This window comes from Anas acuta, chromosome 11 (assembly GCF_963932015.1).
Source record: "Anas acuta chromosome 11, bAnaAcu1.1, whole genome shotgun sequence".
In the NCBI taxonomy this organism is placed as follows: Eukaryota; Metazoa; Chordata; class Aves; order Anseriformes; family Anatidae; genus Anas; species Anas acuta.
This window is the reverse complement of record NC_088989.1, coordinates 18933559-18952902: the sequence shown is the minus strand read 5'-3', so window position 1 is coordinate 18952902 and position 19344 is coordinate 18933559. Positions and strand designations below refer to the sequence as shown.

Genomic DNA, 19344 nt, shown 5'->3' with positions numbered 1-19344 from the left:
CAACAAAGTATTTAGCAAAGCATAGAGCAGAACTTTGGTATTCTGCATACAATGATCATGCTTTCACCACTTCACAGGCCTTCACATCTTTAAGAAAAAAATTCTCTAAACTATTTTCTCTAACTAAAGATCATGAGCTCCTGCACCATAAAAGACCATAAAAGCCTGCCACACAGAAGTGCTGTTCTCCAGGAGCTCATGTCCTTTGGTTAGTATCTCCACTTCAACAAGGGGACTCAGGGACATGACACGATGAATGGAACAAGGTGATGAGGGCTTGGGCTTGAGCTCACTAGGGGAATTCTTGCAAAAACAAGACAACAACAAAGAGTAATGCACCAGACTTTGAGAAGCACGCTGAAGCCTGGCCAGCTGGAAAGCTAGCAGTGGCTTGGCCTGTAGCAGTTCCCAAAACACAAACAAGCAGGCAGCAGTCATGCAGAAACTTGTCTAGAGAGATCATCTAGGCACAAGCACACACACACATAAAAAATTAACACTGACCCAAAAAGTATGTCCCTAAGCAGGGCAAGTCTGGATACTCAAAACTGAGCTGCTACCTACAAGCCTGGGCTGGCAGGTTGGATCAGCCCTCCAGATCCATGTTCAAATTCCTTAACAGAGACAATTCAAAACACTTCATATGAGCCTAATGTTGCATCCACTGAAAACAAGAGCTTTGGAAAAACCCAGGCCACATCTGGCAGTCCAGAGCCTGGAGATTTGATACCTTTGGCTACTGCTTATTTCAGAGTCTGCAAACAATTAGGCTGAATGCACTCCTTTATGTCGCTGGGGCAGGGCTTGGTTTACCCTTGCACCCTGTGTTCACAGGCTCATGCCACAAGCAGTGTTTAGCGCACACACACTTGAAATTACTGGTCTCATTAAAATGCAAAGTGCCAAAGGGGCCTCAGCCCAGCACCAGTGGTTCCCTTCATCCTGCTCTCACAGGCAGGGCTATCCAGGCCTACTTGTGCTGTTAGATACGGGAAGGAAGACAAATAAAAGGAAAGGATAGGAAAAGACGACTGTGGTAAATACTGCACCTTGGACAGGTTTCCTTAAAACCTCGCAGGCAGTGAGGCAGCCCCAGCTACGTTTCATGCCCCTGTGCCCTGCCTGAGCACAATGTGGAGGTGTGAGGCCTCCCCAGATCTGCCAGCTGGGCTGTGCGCGGTCCCCACACCGCTCACGGCTCCGCTGCCACCAGCCTGGCGAGGGTCAGGTGGCAGCGCTCCGCCGCAGGCACTGGGGTCACACCAACGACATAAACGAGGGAAGGGGTCTGCAAAGCGGCACTAGAAGCCCCCACATACATGGTATTTTTTATTAGGGAAAGAAAATCCTGATTTTCTTTTTTTCCCACTAAACTGCGTCCAGATACTTAATAAGGTAAGAATGCTATCTTTGGCAGAACAGCTAGATCTATTTTGCGGTTTTCTCTTAAAATGCTCCTCTATTTTACAGTATTTCAGCCCTCTTTCTGTACATATCTCATCCTGCCTTATACCCCGTTCATGCTATCTCACTCTATAATCTTACCATTTCAAAACTACCAAAGAGACAACTGAACACTGCTGCCCAGGGCTGTAGTTCATGCTGATTCATACTTGCTGGCCCAGAGGCTTTTTCTCCCCTCAGCCTGCTCTCACGAGGTTTATTTTTATTCTTCAGTTATCCTAGTTTCAGGGCTCAAAGCTTAATTCTTCCTATTGCAGAAAGAACTGGGACTGAGCATATAATACAGGATTAAGTTTGAGGTAGTTCAAGTAAACATGAAAGAACACTTTACCTAATGCCAAAAACAAACAAACAAACAAACAAAAACAAACAAAAAAAAAAAAAACAAACCAAACCAAAACAACAACAAAAAAAAAACAGAAATTAGACTTCATGTTTCTAAAGCTCCATCCACAGCATTCTCGCACCTCTGGTGCATTTTACAGCAGTGGTAGGAAGGACAAAGTGTTGGTGTGCTCTGGGAAAGCCTCAGAAACCCTCACTGCAGGCCTGCTTCACGGATCTCTTTTTCCTCATCTGTCCTTAGTTAGGAAAGTAAAAGACATCTTTCTTCATCAGCCTCAATACCTCAGCAAACATAGTAGATGAGACGGCTGAAATCACAGCTACATCCTGAGGAGTTACACGAGAGCCTCCCAGTACCTCCTACCTGATCAGGATTCACATGCAATGAATGCTATTTTCCAATCCACTGATCTCGTCTCACAAATATTTACTTGGTGCAATTTACTTCAGTTGGAGAGCAATTATCCTTATCTCTAAAAATGACCATGATAAACTCATCCAGAACTGGTGATTTCTTTAAGTGGAAAAATACCTCTATTCTGAAACACAATGGTTCTAGCTAGACGCAAATTGCTATTTGGCCTGCCAGAACCAGAATGCAAATCATAAAACATTCATAACGAGGCTGTTTGCTACCTGAGTTACATTTATCCAAGAAACAGCACTCTACTGGCAGTGCATAGCAAAATGGAAACGAGTAGGAAAATAATAACAAATTTTTACAGTAAGATCTTTAAAGATGTTTTTATTCAACTCTCCCTTGTTCAGGGAATTTTAAGGATGAGGAAATAGAGAAATTAAAACTCTCTCTATTTGTTGCTCTTGCAGTAAATGACAGGATAAGATCAATGTTTGGAAAGAGACTGTATGAAGACAATAGTCTCCGTAAATCTCATCCCTTCCCTTGGTTACAGTATTTAATTTACACTTTCTCAGCTGAGTAATCACCTCTACTTTGCAGTTACTGTTCCTTTAGGAATGGATTAATTAGCATTTGCCACAGAAACTTCCATAGGCCTGTACATTGCTGAAGAATGTTGCTCTTTAGTCTACGAGCAGGATCTATGACAAGTGCACAGACGGAGAGAGGAAAGTTTCCTCAGCAGACAGCAGTGCAGGCTGGCACAGAGCTGAGGGTGGCGGACCCCCCTGGGCAGCAGCAGCAGCCAACGTCACCCTGTCACAGGCTGGAAAGCGCCCGCTGGGCTCACACAGCCTTGCAGTGCTGCCTCCACCCCTCCTGCCTGGCACATGGAGAAGCCAGCTCCCCAAAGTCACCAGTTTACTTGTGGGCTTGCTGTGGGGTCTGTCACTGTGACTGTGGTGGTGCCCATGTCCTCCCTTGGGGCCACGAGCACTGCTGCCCCAGAGAGCCATGGCGCAGGCCCGGCCTCACACAACACCCAGATAATGAGGCAAACTGCTGGCTCAGTAGTACACCTCATTGTATACACCTGCATCTGACAACAACGGCAGCCTTTGAACACAGTTATTCCCATCCATGGCCAGGCACAGACTGGCACAGGCCTCCCGGCAGCCCTGCCAGGGTCTGCCCCCCTCCCGGGGCCCAGCCTGTGCCTCAGCAAGGAGGGAAGGCACATGCCAGCCTCACAGTCTCGGGCTGAAACACAGACAGAAGTGAGGCACAAAAGGAGAAGGAGCATCAGAATGCAAAATTTGCCTTTCCTGAGCACCAAAGGACTCCACATCGTTTCTACCATTAGATTACATATGAGGCAGCAGAGACTTGGGAGATGAAAGCTCAGCTACATATAAAACCAAAGTGAGATACATAAAATATACATAAAGAAGCCAAGACTTAAACCAAAGGCATCAGGGATCCAACCACAGCTGAATTCTGGTGCCAGGACACAGCTAATAGGAAGAACAAATGCAATAGCCATCTACCTCAGGATGAATTTTTAGTGGCAACAAATGTTTCTGTGGAAACCTCTTATACTTTTCTGAACTCCAGAGAAAAAGAAATACTAAAATAAATAATAAAATATGTAGAACATCCCTAGAGCCACAAAAATGTATCTCTCAGGGACTCGGGAACAAAAGAAATTTGTGTTTCGGGGAAGGGGGAGGGAAGGCATTTAAGATGAAATTTTAATAATGGTATTGATGGTTTGAAGGAATGAAAACCTAAAATAAAGTTCATCCCCCCAAATGCAGACTGATGAGAAAAGAAGGAAAATACAATTAAGTGCAAAAAGACCCCAAACAATCCCCTAAGCCAACCCTCCTCTCCAAGGCAGCCACTGCTGGACAGGCGCAGCCACTTCCAGCCCCCCGGGCTGCCTGCATCGCCCCTGCACACTGCGGGCCCTCTGGAGTCATGCTCTGTTCACAGCGTCCTAAACACCCTCCCAGAGCTGGAAGCAATGTGGGCCAGCTCACGCTGCACCCCAGATAGCTGGGCAGGACCCAAACCCATCTTGGGGCTGCCTGCATGAAGCCTCTGAGGACAAGGACATGCCCAAGGGCCCCCAGACGTGCGGTACAGCTTCATTGCGAGGTTGGCGGTCCTTGCAGAAAACAGCGATACAGCTGCATGGTTTTTAAAGATGAGAAAAGAATGTATTTGGCAATTCTGGCAGATTATGCCACTATATAGTTAGAATACATACACAAAATTTATGCTTTCATTCTACACCTGCAGGCAAAATTAATTTTTCTTTCAAGTCTGACTAATATCGTCATTCACCCTCTATCACCAGCCCAGCAGTCACCAAAGAGACAGAAGATGTATGTGTTTTATTACGTGAAACATATGGATCTACTCACATGAGTCACAGCCACGTCAATTAAAACAACAACAACAAAACAAGTGAAAATACAGCAGTCCCTAGGCAGGAGTGTTGGAGCTAGCCATGTCAAGGGAGACTCCTGGTTTTGGGAAAGGTCCTGCAATTCCATTACAATGCTTGGCAGACCTGCTCCCACCAGCTATTCCCTCAAGAAGGTTGGGGCTACCTGGCTGGGGTGGTCCAGAGCACCAGCACCCTTAGAGCTGCACCACCTACAGCTAAACAGCGTGCTGTGCCACTAAGAGCTATTTATTTATTTATTTATAGGAATATTGTTAAATATTCTTTATGTATGTATGTATATATATATATATATATATATATATATATATATATATATACCAACTAAGGCAAAAATGACATCTGATGGTTTTCAAACCTGCTTCTCTAGGCTAGATGATTCGCACCTGACAAGACATCCATCATATTTTATCACTGTCCAACAGGAATCACGACCTAATCTAGACCACAGCCAGTCCTCTATCAGCCAAGAAGTTCCTGTGGATGACAGACTGAAAACATCCTGAGGAGACTCCAAAATGTATCAGCTAGCTCTTCAGCCAAGCACTTTCACCCCAAAAAGGCTTTCTTAAACCCCCTTATTGAAAATTTAAGGACATTCCACCAATCCCTCATTTTTGAGAGGAAAGGGGAGGGGGAGGCAATTTAATTTTAAGTAGATTGGGTTTAAATTTCATTAGTCCCAGCTCAGACCTAAGTATAATGCAAAGTCTTGATGCACAGCTCAGATCAGATGTTGCCTTAGGCTGCAACAAATATAAGGAAAGAGCTTTAAACACAATCTGCTAGGTAATACTGACTGCAGCTGAACTCAGTGCACAATTTTGGCAGGTGCTTTTTGCCATTTACATTAGCACAGACACAGGTGTTATAAACAGATCATTTTATTCAGGTTACACCAACTTGAAGGTTGGAATCAGCTCACTTCCCCCCTTGCATCATCAGCTAGCCACTCCTGTTAGGTTCATAACTCACAAAGTGAAAATATCTAAATGTGAAATAAAATGGGTATCCATGAAGAGAAGGTAGCCCAGAGGTAAGGCTTGGAACACATTACCTATTCATCGAATCACTTTCAGCAGTTTATATCTGCTAACAACATCCCTCTAGATGGTATGTGTGCTCACCTCATGTTTCTCATTTCAAGGCATTGGGTTCAAACCCTGCTTTCTGTGAGGCTGCCTGGCACACTGCTGTAATGCAGTGAGGTTCTTCAGGTAGGACTGATTTCTAGAGCTGAAGCTCTTTTCAAGCTGACTTGTGAAGTCGACGTTTACAATAAAAACACAACTTGAAGTAGAAGACAAAGAGGCTCCCATCTCCTTTCATGGATCCTGTATATCTTTTATTTAATTTACACAGCATGCTGTTTGTGTGGGGACCTAGAACCTCAGCTCCTTCTTCTCCAAATCTGCCCATCTCCCTTAAACTTCTCAAGTAGATAGACTAGGCAGCTCAAGATGTGTAAGGGCTACCTAGATAGCACAGGAAGAAATATCCCTGTCTAGAGAGCAATCAGTATTCTTTATAGTTTGAGTTCTTTACTCACAGTCTGAGTTCTCATGAGAACATTTTGTGCTATGTCTTGAAAAAGGAGATATTACTCTTGATTTGATGAAAAATGAATTGGAAATAGGAGCTGTATATGTGCTAATTTATAGCGATGAAGTTTGCATTCATTACAGTAATGAGCATTGCATAAAGCGTATAATCAGCATTCACTGCAGATGTCAAGAAGAATCCAGAGGCAGAGAGGAAATACATACACTTGCCACAGTTGATCATAAACATCATAAACTTCCAGCCCCCAAAAAAGACAAAGCAAAAGGCAGTCCTTTTTCTCCCTACTGGTCCCCAGTTGTGTTTGAATGTATCTATCAAATTCTTGCACTAACGAGCTTAGACAGTCTTTCAGCCATAGGATAAATATTGCAACAAATGCTGTAAATATTTTTGTAGCATGCACGTTGTCTCCTAGAAGCACAACTGTTTCACTCCTTCCCCCAGTAAAAGACAAAAGCTACAAATATGATTACATTCAGCTGGAAGCTGGAGGATCCAAGCAGATAACTAATTAAATCCAATTCCTTTTCTATATAGTAAAATGTTTTTCTAACATCACATTGGAAATGAAGAAGAGCAAACAATGAAAGGAAAAGGTCAGATTTTAACAATTCATCACCTGAAATAAAGCTAAAACATCAGAAAATACCCTCCAGTCTGTGAAATCAAAACAAGGCAGGCAATAGCTAAACAGTAGCTACAATGTCAGACGAAACACAAACCATCTTTGGAAAGAGAAAAAAAGTAACTGGAGATTTGCTTGATTTCTTGTCCATGTGGAGCAGAAAGAAGAAAAGAATAATGAATATGCACCAACATTATTATGCGTAAATGTTATGTAGACATCTACACTAGAAGTAGTTCTTACCTTCTGGTAACCTAGGGTTGGCATGAATAGAGTTGGGGTCCCCATCTTCCTCGGGATGGTAACGATAAAGTGTCTGTGACTGCTTTTGGGATGACTGACTACGATCTTCCTTTAGAGCAACGGGGGGAGAGGTTGTGGCACTGAACTTTACCTTGGGGAAAGCATTTCCCTCTTGTGTTTCATGGGAAGATTTTGCTGGACTTGGCTCTGTTAAATTCACTTCTTTCAAGCCTAGATGAATACTGTTCCCTGGTTCTTCTTTTCTGGCATGCTTTTTCATTTTAGAGTGTGGGGCTCTTTCTTGCTCATTCCTCTCTTTGTCTCCTTGCTTTCCCTTGGGTCTCCTCTCTGGCTCCCCCAGGTGCTTAGGGGTCTCAGTGGTGGCCGTGGTGTGCTCTGGAGGAGCACTGGTGGTTGCTGGTGCTTCCTTATGCGTCACTTGCTGGGGGGCTGCTGCAGTGGTGCGGGGCACTCTCTTTCGCTCAATTCTTTCTGTGGCACTGCGAAATTCAGAAGGCATCTTAGGTGCTGGTGTGGTGAGTGGTACGGTCGTTTCCTCGGCATATCTATCAGCCAGAGCTGAAACTGAAGGAGCAATGCTGGCTGGTAAGTAGTCATAATCCTCGCTTTGCTCTTGGCTGATGCTCTCTTGCTCAAGATGGGAAGAGTAGCTCCTGTATTTTTTTGGAGATTCCACCTGGGTGTTGTCTCCTTCTGGAGCCTCCTGGTCGTAGCTGTACGGATCATCGTAGTGCCTCTCTGGTTCGTTGTCTTCAGTGTCCATGGGACTCACAGTATTTAAGGCGAATGTGTTACAGTCTGGAAGCTGGTAGCACATCAGTTCACCGCCAGCATTTGGGCAATGGCAAACCTTGCATGGGGGCATGTGGAAGGTGTGCCCTGCTACGTACTTCTGGCCCTCGTGGAGGCAACCTATTCTTCCACACTGAGGGCATCCGTCCGCTGGCACCACCGCATCAATGCAGTTTGGAGGCAGCTCCGGGCACAGCATGAACTGGCAGCTGATCTTGCCTCCTCCCTTGGGGCACGAACACTCGGTGCTTCCAAAGTCCACGAAGTAAGACTGCCCTTCGGGTACTTTGCCGTTGATAAAGCCCACATTGACGCAGTCGTAGTACTGGTAGCCTTCGCACGTGCAGCCGTGCTGCAGGCACGTGGCGCAGCACTCACCGGGCTCCAGCACGTCCTCGATGCAGTTGTCCAGGGGCTGGCACTCGGCACCCGTGCAGTCCCTCTGTGCATGGGAAATGCTGCTGCACAGCAGCATGAGAAGGATGGCGTTCAAACAGCTCAGCTGCCAGCCCTGGTACCTACCCATAGTCTTCCCAAACGAATACAGCTGCAGTCCAAACTTGCACATTTCAGAGCTGTTCGTTTTCTTCCTAGAAGGCTGTAGACTCAGCTCCGAATCTGCGGTGTTTTCCCGAGTTACCTTTTCTCATAGATCCTAGAGTTATGAAAGAAAACTCTGTTAAAGACTATATTCAGCACATATCCTGTTAAACATTAGAGGTCTTTAAAAGTTGGGACGAAATCCAACATCTGGAAACCTAAGTATGAAATTAATCATAAAGCCTTCCAAGCATTGTAGGCACAAAGCTTGGAGTTGCATGCTCCCCCCCACCCTCCCTTTTTAAAAAGAAAAGAAAAAAAAGGCTGTTATTGTTCTATTTTTAATCTGCTCACAATACATATATATGTTAAAATAAAAAGAAGGCCTTTATACTTCAATGTCTTTTCATTAAATCATTCTTTCTAGCTTAAAAAAAAAAAAAGAGAGATTTTTTGGCAGATAATAAACAAATGCCTACTTCCTCCTCTGTAGATGCAAATTTAAGATATTTAATCTTCATGTTATAGTTACAAAGACCCAAATCTTAAAGACCTTTCATGCCAAAATTTAGCCTTGAGACTTGAGAATTTGTCTCTACACATATTAACTCAAAATAAGAGTTTTCTTCTGCCTCCTTCCTTCATTTAGCAATCATTTGCACTTCAGCCTTCAGCATTAACAGTTATTTTTCTTGCCCCAGCAGTGCTAAAATAGAACTTCTTTGTATGTTGCGGTTACTGTGTGGTTAAACGTCGTATTAGCTATCCTGTAATACATATTAGAGGCCGGATCCTCAGCTCACAGAAGTTGGCTCAGCTCCACAGCAGGCCTGTAGTGCACTGGGGAATCGGGTGAGCACACTGCAGTTACAGTAAATACACAACAGACATTTACACCAACTGAGGATACGCCACCGGTGGCAACCACTTCTTTTATTTCTCACAGCACAAGTACAACTTTGCTTTACAGAGAATTGCTACGCTGTGAACAGAATATCTCCCTATAAAAATTAAATGAATTGCCATAACAAAAATTCATTAAATTGTGCTGAGGAAATGAAAGCTGTTTGCTTTTTAATTACTAAATCCTTTGACCACAGAAAAGTTTAACAGTTAAAGGAAATCAGCCGTTGTACTTTACATCAAAAGCATGCTCAAAAACATATACAAATACCAAGGAAAAGTAGATAAAACAGGAAAAAAAAAGTTTGTGTATAGAATTTTATAGAATTTGTGACCTGATTATTTTTCCAGAACCCCTCCCATCATTAAAAAAAATACAAATAAAGACCCTACATCTTTTATCTAGGGGGTTAAACGTAGACATATCACCAAGAACAATAAGCCACACACGCAACAGGAATCTTGCCAGAAAATCCATTCAGAAAGATTACTTCTCCCATTCAAACTGGGCTTCCAGCAAGTCTGCTTAGGCACTGCTGGAAAGCGGCCAGGCCGTGGGAAAAGCGTGCCTGTTCTGATAAGATATGGACAAACTGTGCTAAGAATTTCCACAGTTCTGTCCTGGAATTTGAATTACTTCAGTACGTTGTACAAAGATACAAGCCTTATAAACGTAGGGTGGTTTTTTTTTTTTTTTTTTTTTTTTTACTACTAATTTAAGTATATTAGTTCAGTATGCTTAAGAATACTGCCTGAATGAAAAATAAAAGTACCAGAAAGTATGCGAATGGCTTGGAAGAATCTCACTTTTTCAGAACTGCTCCCCAAACTAGGATATTCTGTACAAAGGTGAATTTTTCAATATGTGGTGCTGAAATTAATTCTTCAGAGTCCACCCTGAGAATTAATAATTTATCCTACTTTCAGCAGCTTTTCCAGGTAATCCAAATTTGTAATTATTACATCTCGGTAGCAGGGGAATAATGAACAGAAGGACAATTAAAGATAAGCTCCATCTGTAAGGATCCCAGAGCGGCGTGCTGTCACCATCCACTCCCAGCGGTACCTTATGGATGCAGCGCTTCAGCACATTAAGTCCTTTGGTCAAACTCTGCTTGCTGGAGCACTGCTGGGGCAGCTGGGCATAGCTCTTCTCTCCTGGGATGCTCCCCAGGCTCCCCCAGCCCCAGAACACTGATGGAGGCAGTTTGGGCATCGAAGCCCCATGCTTGGCCAGCCTCGAAGGTAGGGCACAGCACCGCCTCATATAAGGGACGAGCACCTCATTCACTTCATATCCTGACAGCACCTGCTCACAGCCAACTATGCTGTCCTGGTGCAGAGCAGCCCTTCAGGTAGACAGAGCAGGATGCTCCTGTGGGTGGTGTTTGCCCACCCTGCTTGTACATTCAGGCTTCCCAAAACAAGTTACTGCCACCTCCTTTCTCCCCAATGGTTTGCATGCTTGTCCCACGCGTCTCCCGTTTTCCTCCCTTCTTCTCCTTGCTCCCTTTCCTCTTGCCCACAGGGAGGCCCAGAGATTTCGGGGCCCTGTCCCACAGTGAGCCCTGTCCCTGCTCCTCCTGTCACGCTTGCTGCTCAATGCCTCAGTCAGCCTCCAGTACCCTTCCTTGTTTGATTGTTTCCACATCCCTGAACATCCAGCTTTCATGCTGCTGACCCCAAACTGATAAGGCCCAAATCCTTATAAACCCTTTTTCCGTTGATAACACCACAGTTTTCCCTATCCTCAGGCTTGCTTTCTTCCATCAGAGGCTCCTTGTTTCTGGTGTAATGATCCCAACAAAACTATTTCTTCTTATTCCTTTAAAGCACGGCATTTTCCCTCTGCTTTCTCCATCTGCTCCCCACACCCAGGGCTCCCCCCCCCCCAACCCATAAACTTGCATATCAAAGAAAGATTCCCTACTCCAGGCACAGAGAAAGGCAGCTTTGAGCAGAGCTCGCAGACATTGAGCCCCACTGAGAACAAGCTCCGAGTGGAGCATGCGTGCCCTGCCCAGCCCACGCAGTGATGTGGGACTGCCTCTGGATCTGCGCCCGTCCCGCTGCTGCGAGCGGGCCCTGGGGAGAGCAGCTAATTACTTGGTAATGGCAGCAAGAGCTGGAGCTGCGAAATGAAGGTGTCTGTTCCAAGAGGGAAAAAAATGCACCATCTCTAGAGGATAGAGGAGTTTTAATACCAGGAAATATTAATGCAGAAATTTCTTTCCGTTAACTATTTTAATGCTTTTTTCAATGTCCTTTTACGTAACTGGGATGATAAGAAAGGGCTTCATCTGAACAACAAGCTGGTCTTTTTATTCCCAGCTCTGTCCTCCACCCACTCTTAGTAATTTCACTGGCTTTTGCTGCTGCTGTGTTGGTGGGATGTCACAACAAATGAAACCCCACACACCTAACACAAAGGTTTTCCCAAAGTCTGTGTTGGCGGTTTTACAGAGCACTAAAGCAAGATAACCCAACGTCACCCGAGTCCTCACGCATTGCTTCATGATCCAGCAGGCTTCGATTTGTGTCCTTCGTGGAATTTCCTAACCTGCTGGGCTGCACATCCTGCTCTGCTTTGGTTCAAGTGCTACCCCTGTTGGCTTTGGTGTTGGCTTTAGCTACCCCTGGGCCCCTGTTAAAGCTGCTGTTACCAGCCCCCTGCACACAGAGCATCCCGAGAAAGCATGTGTGCCCACACAACAGAGGGCCAATGCTCTGGATGGCATTAAGATCCTCAAAGCCAACAGAGGTAAAACTGCGAGCTTGAAGAGGATGGACAGACCACAACAGCATTCCTTCCTCGTCAGTCCCTTCTTTAAAATCAATTCCTAGGAGAAACAAGACAAATACACTTCATAGTGAACCAGCTCAAAAAAAAAAGTAAGACATGAACCATAGACACATGTCTTCATGGAAAAGGAAATGAGAATGCTTCACATTGCAGATGAAACCAGTATCTGTGTGACAGGGCATCAAAGGCTAATGACAGCAACCATCAATTCCTTTCTCCTGAGGGGGGGAAGTGGGTAGAACAAAATAAGATTTCAAAATACTTACTTTGATTCAATTTGGGGACAGAAAGTTATAAATTCAGAGATTTTTTGCAAAACAATATACTCAGAAAGTGATTTACTTGAATCAAAGTCTTAACATAAAGTCAAAATGAAGAATGTTGACTTGATTAAAACAGTTCAGTATTACTTGAAAATGCTGATGAAACCAGTGTGTTCCCACACAAGATCCAGACATTTTAAATGCGCCACATCTTTAAATTATGAGGAGTATTTTATTGGGAGATTTTTTTTCCAGATGGTTTCATTTCAACACTAAACCAGAAAGCTTATTCTAGGTAAGGAGAGGTGACAAGAGGCGCTTTCTTTCAAAGACTTCAGATGAACATCACCTTTCCTTGGGAAGGCTGTCCCAGAGATGGCAGAACTGCAGAAGGCGTGCATGTGTGAAAGAGATACTGCAGGATCAAATGTTCAGTGAAAAAAGAGAGGCAGACATTTCTAAGCAAAAACCAATAAACAGAATTCAGCCCACTGCAGAGAACATCCTACTGCATGAGATCCCACTGTCCAGCTTTGAAGAAGTATCTGTGATTTAACCGGTTGTAGATCCTTGCTAACAGGCTTTGGTGGAACTATTCTTCTCAATTCCCCACTAAACTGCCCTTTGCTACAATAATAAAAGCAGAAAGGCTGTTCTGATATCCAGCTCCTTTTGAACAATGTGCAGGGCCAGATGCAAGCCTGCTGTGAAAGCAGAAGGTGGCAGACAGCTGCACCGTCCCTCCTGAGCCCCATGCAGGGTGGAGCTGAGGGGTTTGGCCACTCCATTTGGCCACTCACCTACACCCAGGTTTCATGCACTTAGAGAAAGAAGCCTGCCCATGCACTAGCACAGCTGGCAGCAAATGAGGAATGCAGTAGTGGCACTGGCCCACCAGTGCACAAAGCACCAGCACACAGAGATGCCATCCCTCCCAGTCTCCCAGTGCTACCCAGTCCAAACTGGCTCCCAGGTGCAACCTGAAGGACCAACCACAGCCCCGGTCTGTGATGTTGAATCTCTTCTCTATCACGTCAGTAAAAGCATTCCAAAAAGCACAGTGGGAAGCTGAAGCGCATGTGCACAGGCGCACTGTACAGGGCTAACGCGTTTCGCCTGTCTGTGTATTTTAGCACCTCTCCCCAGCCAGACCTCTCTGGTCTGCTGCAGCTGCCAGCAGCTCTTAAATGGCTGCGGTCATAGCTGAGACTCAGGGAGGAAGGAGGGAGGGGATGGAAGGAAACATCAATTTTAAAACAATCCCTTTTAAATGCAAGAGAAAAATGGAAATTTGTGAGAGACTGTTCTTGTATGAAAAACAGAAGAAGAAAAGAAAAGAAAAAAAAAAACAAAAAAACTAAGCTCAGTAACTCCTGGCTCGGCTGTGCCAGCCAGTGGATTAGCTCTTCCTTTCACACCCTCTCAATCCGGAAACTTGTGATCTCACCAAGCACTGGAATGGATTGCTGCTGGCTGCTCCCAGCCCATCTCGCTAGCAGAGGTAACTGAAGTGCTATTCACCAGACGGATGAATGAAAAGCGGAGAGATTTCCTTTGCTGCTCTTATGCAATATGCAGTGCGCAGAGCCAGACCTTTCTGCCTGCTAATTAATGAAACTTGAGATGAGCTGAAGCCAGCCTTCTCGCTCGGGGCACCTGGGTTGGGGGGGAAGGAAAAGAGGGGTAGGATAAACCCCAGTGCAAATCCAAATCCAAATCCAATAAGCTGCCTTTTCTTATCGAAAGTAGAGCACAAGATGCTTAGTCACTTCAGTGTTGTCAACGCTCCAGTTCTTGGCAAAATCAGCCAATTTTCAGAAGTCATAGCTTTTGCAGACGGTTTCCCTCAGCTTTATTTTCAATAAGAAATCAGTTACCGTAAACCCCCTTTTCATGGAAAAGCTTAAAAATGGACATTTGGGAGCCTGGAGGATCATTACTTAATTCAACAGAGAACTCAAGAGCGGGACAGACCAGGAGCAAGCAGGAGAGATCAAAACTCACGCAGTTTCCCAAGAGCAGCTCCGACAAGACCTCCCTTCCCCGCACACGCACCCCAGGCAGAGATGCTCCCGACTCTCTCCAGGACGTTCCCCACATCAAATCCGAACAGGAACCCGGCATGCTGCAGTAATGGAAAAGCATCACCCAAGGCATTTCAGCTGCAGTAGCCAAGCATTAGCAACAGTGACTGGGCAGCTCTGGGACACGGTCCTCCAGAAAGTGCAGCTTTTTTAATCCATCTTTGAAGAACTGGGGAGTAAAGGCAGCCTTGTTCCAAGCGAATGGCGGGGCAAAGAAAGCTGCGGAGGGGAGAGTTGTGTCTTGGGTGTAGTGTCAGTGCTCCCCCTCGCCCCAGCCCAGCCCAAAATACCAGGGCAGGTATTTGGCTCACTGAGCAGCGAAATTCTGTGTCATTGGGAGGCGCCACTGCAGCAGATCCAAAGTGACTCAGTGGGAGGATGGCAGCTGCAGGGAGTGAGGGAGAAACGACTCACATGGGGGAAAGGAGGGGAACAGGAACACCATCCCGCCCCATGCACGTGGAGGAGCTGGTCCCCATCCCAGCTCTGACATGCTGATGGCTCAGCAAAGGGGCTGTGCATGGTCAGGGACTGGAGCAGCTGGAACAAGCACAAGAGACCTGAGACTGTCAGAGCAGGGAAGATGTGGCTTCCCTCAGGACGATGCAAATGCAGCATCCACGCACAGGAGGCTCGGCACACACTTGCAGCCAGGCCAGGGTCGTGCAGCTCTGCAGCAACAGAAACCTTAGTATTTCTTTTTAGTGAAAAAATAATAAATATATATATACACACATTTTTAACATCACCAAGTTTCAGGTGACTGTATATGCACCTCCAAAACACAATAAACTAATCCAGCTATTTCCACGACAGCCAAAAAAATCTGGGAAAAGATTAAAGCAAAGTCAGCGACAGCCATTCAAAAACATTTCCCAAGGTGCAGCCAACAAAAACTTGTCAAAGCACATAAGTTATGAACTAATTTGCACAGAGAGAGCTCTTTTGGCAGCATACAGGCAAAGCGTGTCCCTGGGTCCCACGGCACCTCAAGCAGCCGCACACATGCGGAGACAGCCCCAGGGGAGGCGGCAGCACAGCTCCAGCACAGCCGTGCCCCAGGGGATGACACCAGCACAGTTCAGTGCTCCAGGCTCAGGTGAACGTTGTAAATACTCTGCGCTGATGAGCCAAGGAAATAAATTGTTCTCATTTGCCTTAAGAGTCGCGCTCCTCCCTTCCCACTCAGGATAAATAAATCCCTGCTTCCCATAGTACTCCCTGTTATTTAGTACTTTTTGGTGAACACTGTAAGCAACCAAAGCAGAACCTGCTCCTGCATTTGGTCTCATAACCCTGCTCCTCAAAAAGTATCCTTTCAGGTCCTGGATTACACTTCTCTCTCCCCTGTCTTTCCCTAACTTCCTCCCGGATAATCCAGTTTCTGTCCCCCAGAGCTCACGTATCTGCAGGGCTGCTGCTCCTCTCACCAAGGCACAAAATAGCTGCGGTCACAAGGACAGCGACATGCAAGATCTGGGCATCTTGTTTCCAGTCACTCCCCGACCCCCTTTCACTATTTCTTCTTTCTTCAGTGAAATGCCTACAATGCTGCTTACAACTTTCTTTAAGTAACAGATTCAAGCTTCGCATTTATTTGTTTGTTTTCTCAATCCAGTTGTTTTCTTAATCTTCCACTGCACAGGGGTCCAGCCAGCACTCTGCACCTCACAACCCATTGTTTCCCTAACCCTAGGATACAAAAAAAGGTTTCCCCCACCCTAAAATAGAAATTAGGCAAAAGAAAGCCCACTTTTTAACTGACAGCTTAGCAAGTGGCAGTTCCTGACCTGCCTACTGCCATGTGCCACCTCGGAAATAACTAACAACTGCTTTCATTGAGGGAAGACTGAAGGAACTGTAACACTGTTTTCTGCAGTATACCTGCAAGGCAAAACTGCTCCCCCGGCGGGATGGCAGCTCTTCGACTGCCTGAACTTCAGCCTCAGAACTGAGGACCTTGACTGGAAACTCTCCGGAGTAGCTCAGGGGGGTTGCTTCAGTCCACCAATTAATTTCAAATGACAGTCACAACAAAATGTCAATGCAGTAATTTTGTAGTAAATAATTTTTCAGTGAACGTGTCTTGGCCTTGACACTGTCATGATGAATAGTGGATCTCTATCTGCCATGGTGAAAATAACCCTTACTGTGCGGTGAGCATTTTATAGTCTCTTACTATTTTTGGTTCACAGTTCCTCCACAACATTCATACAGCACTCTGTCAACGTAGCTCTTTAGGTCCATCACACACATAGCTGCTGTCTCCAGTCAGGATTTCCCTAGGAGTAGGCTGTGACTTGTGACATTTTCCCCTCAAAATGCACAATGGTTTTTCACATTGTAGTGAAATCCCCCAGAAGGGTCTGAGATCAAACTCCTTTCCTTTATGACTCAACAGGATCCAAATCTGTCCCTCAAGAGAGCAAACATACTCTCAGTAACCAACTGTAGCAACAAACCAACTCCTTTCATGAGCTATGCTCCGCTCCACAGCTGAGAAAATACATCTTCTGCTCCCCCAGCTGCAGAGCGCACCTAGCTGAGACTTGTGTGCCAGTAGGTGAACTTCAGCACACCCTGAGCTGCCTGTGCTCCAGCTTTCAAGTAACACTTCAAGGCAGCACACAAGGCCATCGCTGCCTTTGTTCCATACACAGAGGGCATTATCCTGCCCTATTCCTCTGGATGAAGGCTGGGGAGGGGAGGGGGAACTGGAGTAAGGAGCAGATGAAATGCTAGCTCAAATTTACCCATCGCAAGCACGCTGTAGCTTGTGATCCTTTTCAGGTTTTGGAAGTATTACTCCTGTGAATATCCTGTGAGTTTTCTGTGCTCTAATGTGAGCAGAGAGTCTTTCAGAAAGAAGGGACAAGAATCAGCATCACAAGAAGAAACACCTGCCCTGACCACCACTTCTGTCTCGAAGGCTTGTCAGGAGTTAGCTGGTATGAACCAAGATCTTCAATGCAGGACAGGGTGCACAGGGCCTCTGCTGCCAGATGCCAGTCTGTGCCCAGACCAGCATGCAAGGACCATGGATACAGGATGAAATGGAGGCATAAAAGACAAGAAGGTGGATGCATCTCCCAAGAGAAACTGGTACCAGTATTGCTAAACAGTCATCTCCTTTTTCCTGCCTCTGCTCAGCCCCATTTTGTGATTTCCCTGTCCTTTGGATTTCTACAAGCCATGAAGGAGGACACAGAGTTTAGCAATCAACCCCAAAGACAGGCTGGGTTAAGGACTTATAACTTTCCACTGAAAACTGTTCAGCTATTGAATCTGGTAGAGCATGTGCCCAGACATCTTTTGGTAGGAAGACAAATTTGGGTTTATTTCGGCACTCACATACATGCCCTCTCCCCACCCATGCCATGAGACACCGGACAGCAGACAGAGCACATCTGTACCGAGTGGGCTAGACACACCATGAGGCACACTGCCAACCAGAAAGTAATAAAGTCCAGAAAAAGAAACAACGATCAATCCTACAGGAACAGATTCCTCTCATATGGTGACAAAAGAAATCCCAAATAAGAGTCATTATATATACCAATTAAATTCTTTAGCTAGAGCAAAAAAAAAAAATATATTATTTTAATGGAGAAAAAACTAGAACATTTGGTTAAAATGTTCTCACAGAAATGTTAATTACCACAGGCATTAAGCAAACGGAAATCAAAGCCTACCATTTGTTGAGCACTTTGAAAAGTTTTAATGCAAAAAACGTGCTTGAAAGAAACCTTCAATTTTTCCTCATGAATGAAAGCAAATCCCTGTAAATGAAGCCTACATCTATCATGCTGCTAATCAGTCAGCAGCCACAGATGTAATCCATCAATCAAAATCGTTCCTGTGCAAACTTTCCATAAAAGATAATGGAATTAATTTGGTTTGCTGGATACTGAAACGTGAAAAGATGCCTGCTCTGTTATTTCATCTTGGAGCCCCCCATTCAGAGACAACAATAATGCCAGATGTAACTAATAGAAGTTACCCTCACAATACCTCCCATCTTCCACCCTGTGTTATTCTTTGCTGATCCTCCAAGACTGAAGAGTTGTGTAAAAGAAGCTGGAAGTTGCTGCCTGACTCCTGCTTTTGGGCAGCAACCTGTCCCCTAATCCCCTGCCTCAGCACGAGGGCAGGGAAAGCTTTGCTCCTGCGGGGCCGGGGAGCCCTTGAGGCAACGTGACAAGCAACCCATGTCACAGGCACCCAGAACACATGTGCAGCTGCCTGAGAGCTTTAATCATACCTGCTGTAGCACTCAGCCATAGGAACTGAACTTGATGCTGACCAGGAACATGTCTTACAGACAGACCTGCCAGAGAGCATCTGGATGGACTCTGCCCTGGGCCCTGCTTACCCTCCAAGAGATGCTAAGGCCAGTAATGAATACTACCTCATTTACTGAAGGCTAAAACCTAGAGAAGCATTCTGGGTGAGGTAGCCTCATTAGAACTCATTTATAACCAACCCCAAACAGATTTAAAGCTATTTAGGGTTCATCATAAAAGGAAAGCACTGACTGGTACTCTGAAACTCATGAAAGCAAAGTATCTAGTATTATTTCATGCTCAACATACACAGATACATATGAACATATAAAGGCATGTATTTCTTGTACTCCTGTGGCATATGAGGATAATTTCCTGAAGCTAAGAGCACTGTTTTGGGGTCTATTTTTGGTAGTCTGTAGAGAATCTCACACTGACACACTCAGATGACAAACAGTTTGCTCTGCATCTAAATACGTTTACTCAACTTCTGCTCTCAGATGCACGTATGCAGTTCTTCTTGTGGTCATAATGATTTGTGGTTCTGTACAATATTTACCCTACGAACCAGAATGATATTA

The 19344-nt window shown here is 45.2% G+C and overlaps 1 protein-coding gene across 8 annotated transcripts in view; it reads right to left on the bottom strand.

Moving 5' to 3' along the window:
• FBLN2 (fibulin 2) overlaps nucleotides 1-19344 on the bottom strand; it is a 111040-nt gene that overhangs the window by 68118 nt on the left and 23578 nt on the right. For 6 of the 8 annotated variants that reach the window (XM_068694035.1, XM_068694031.1, XM_068694034.1 and 3 more), the window contains exon 2: nucleotides 7075-8542. In XM_068694035.1, the coding sequence (XP_068550136.1) occupies nucleotides 7075-8455 (1381 nt within the window). In that variant the 5' untranslated portion in view covers nucleotides 8456-8542. Of the gene's footprint in view, nucleotides 1-7074; nucleotides 8543-14400; nucleotides 14812-19344 lie in introns of those variants that run through there. The other 2 variants (XM_068694030.1, XM_068694032.1) reach the window with 2 other exon arrangements.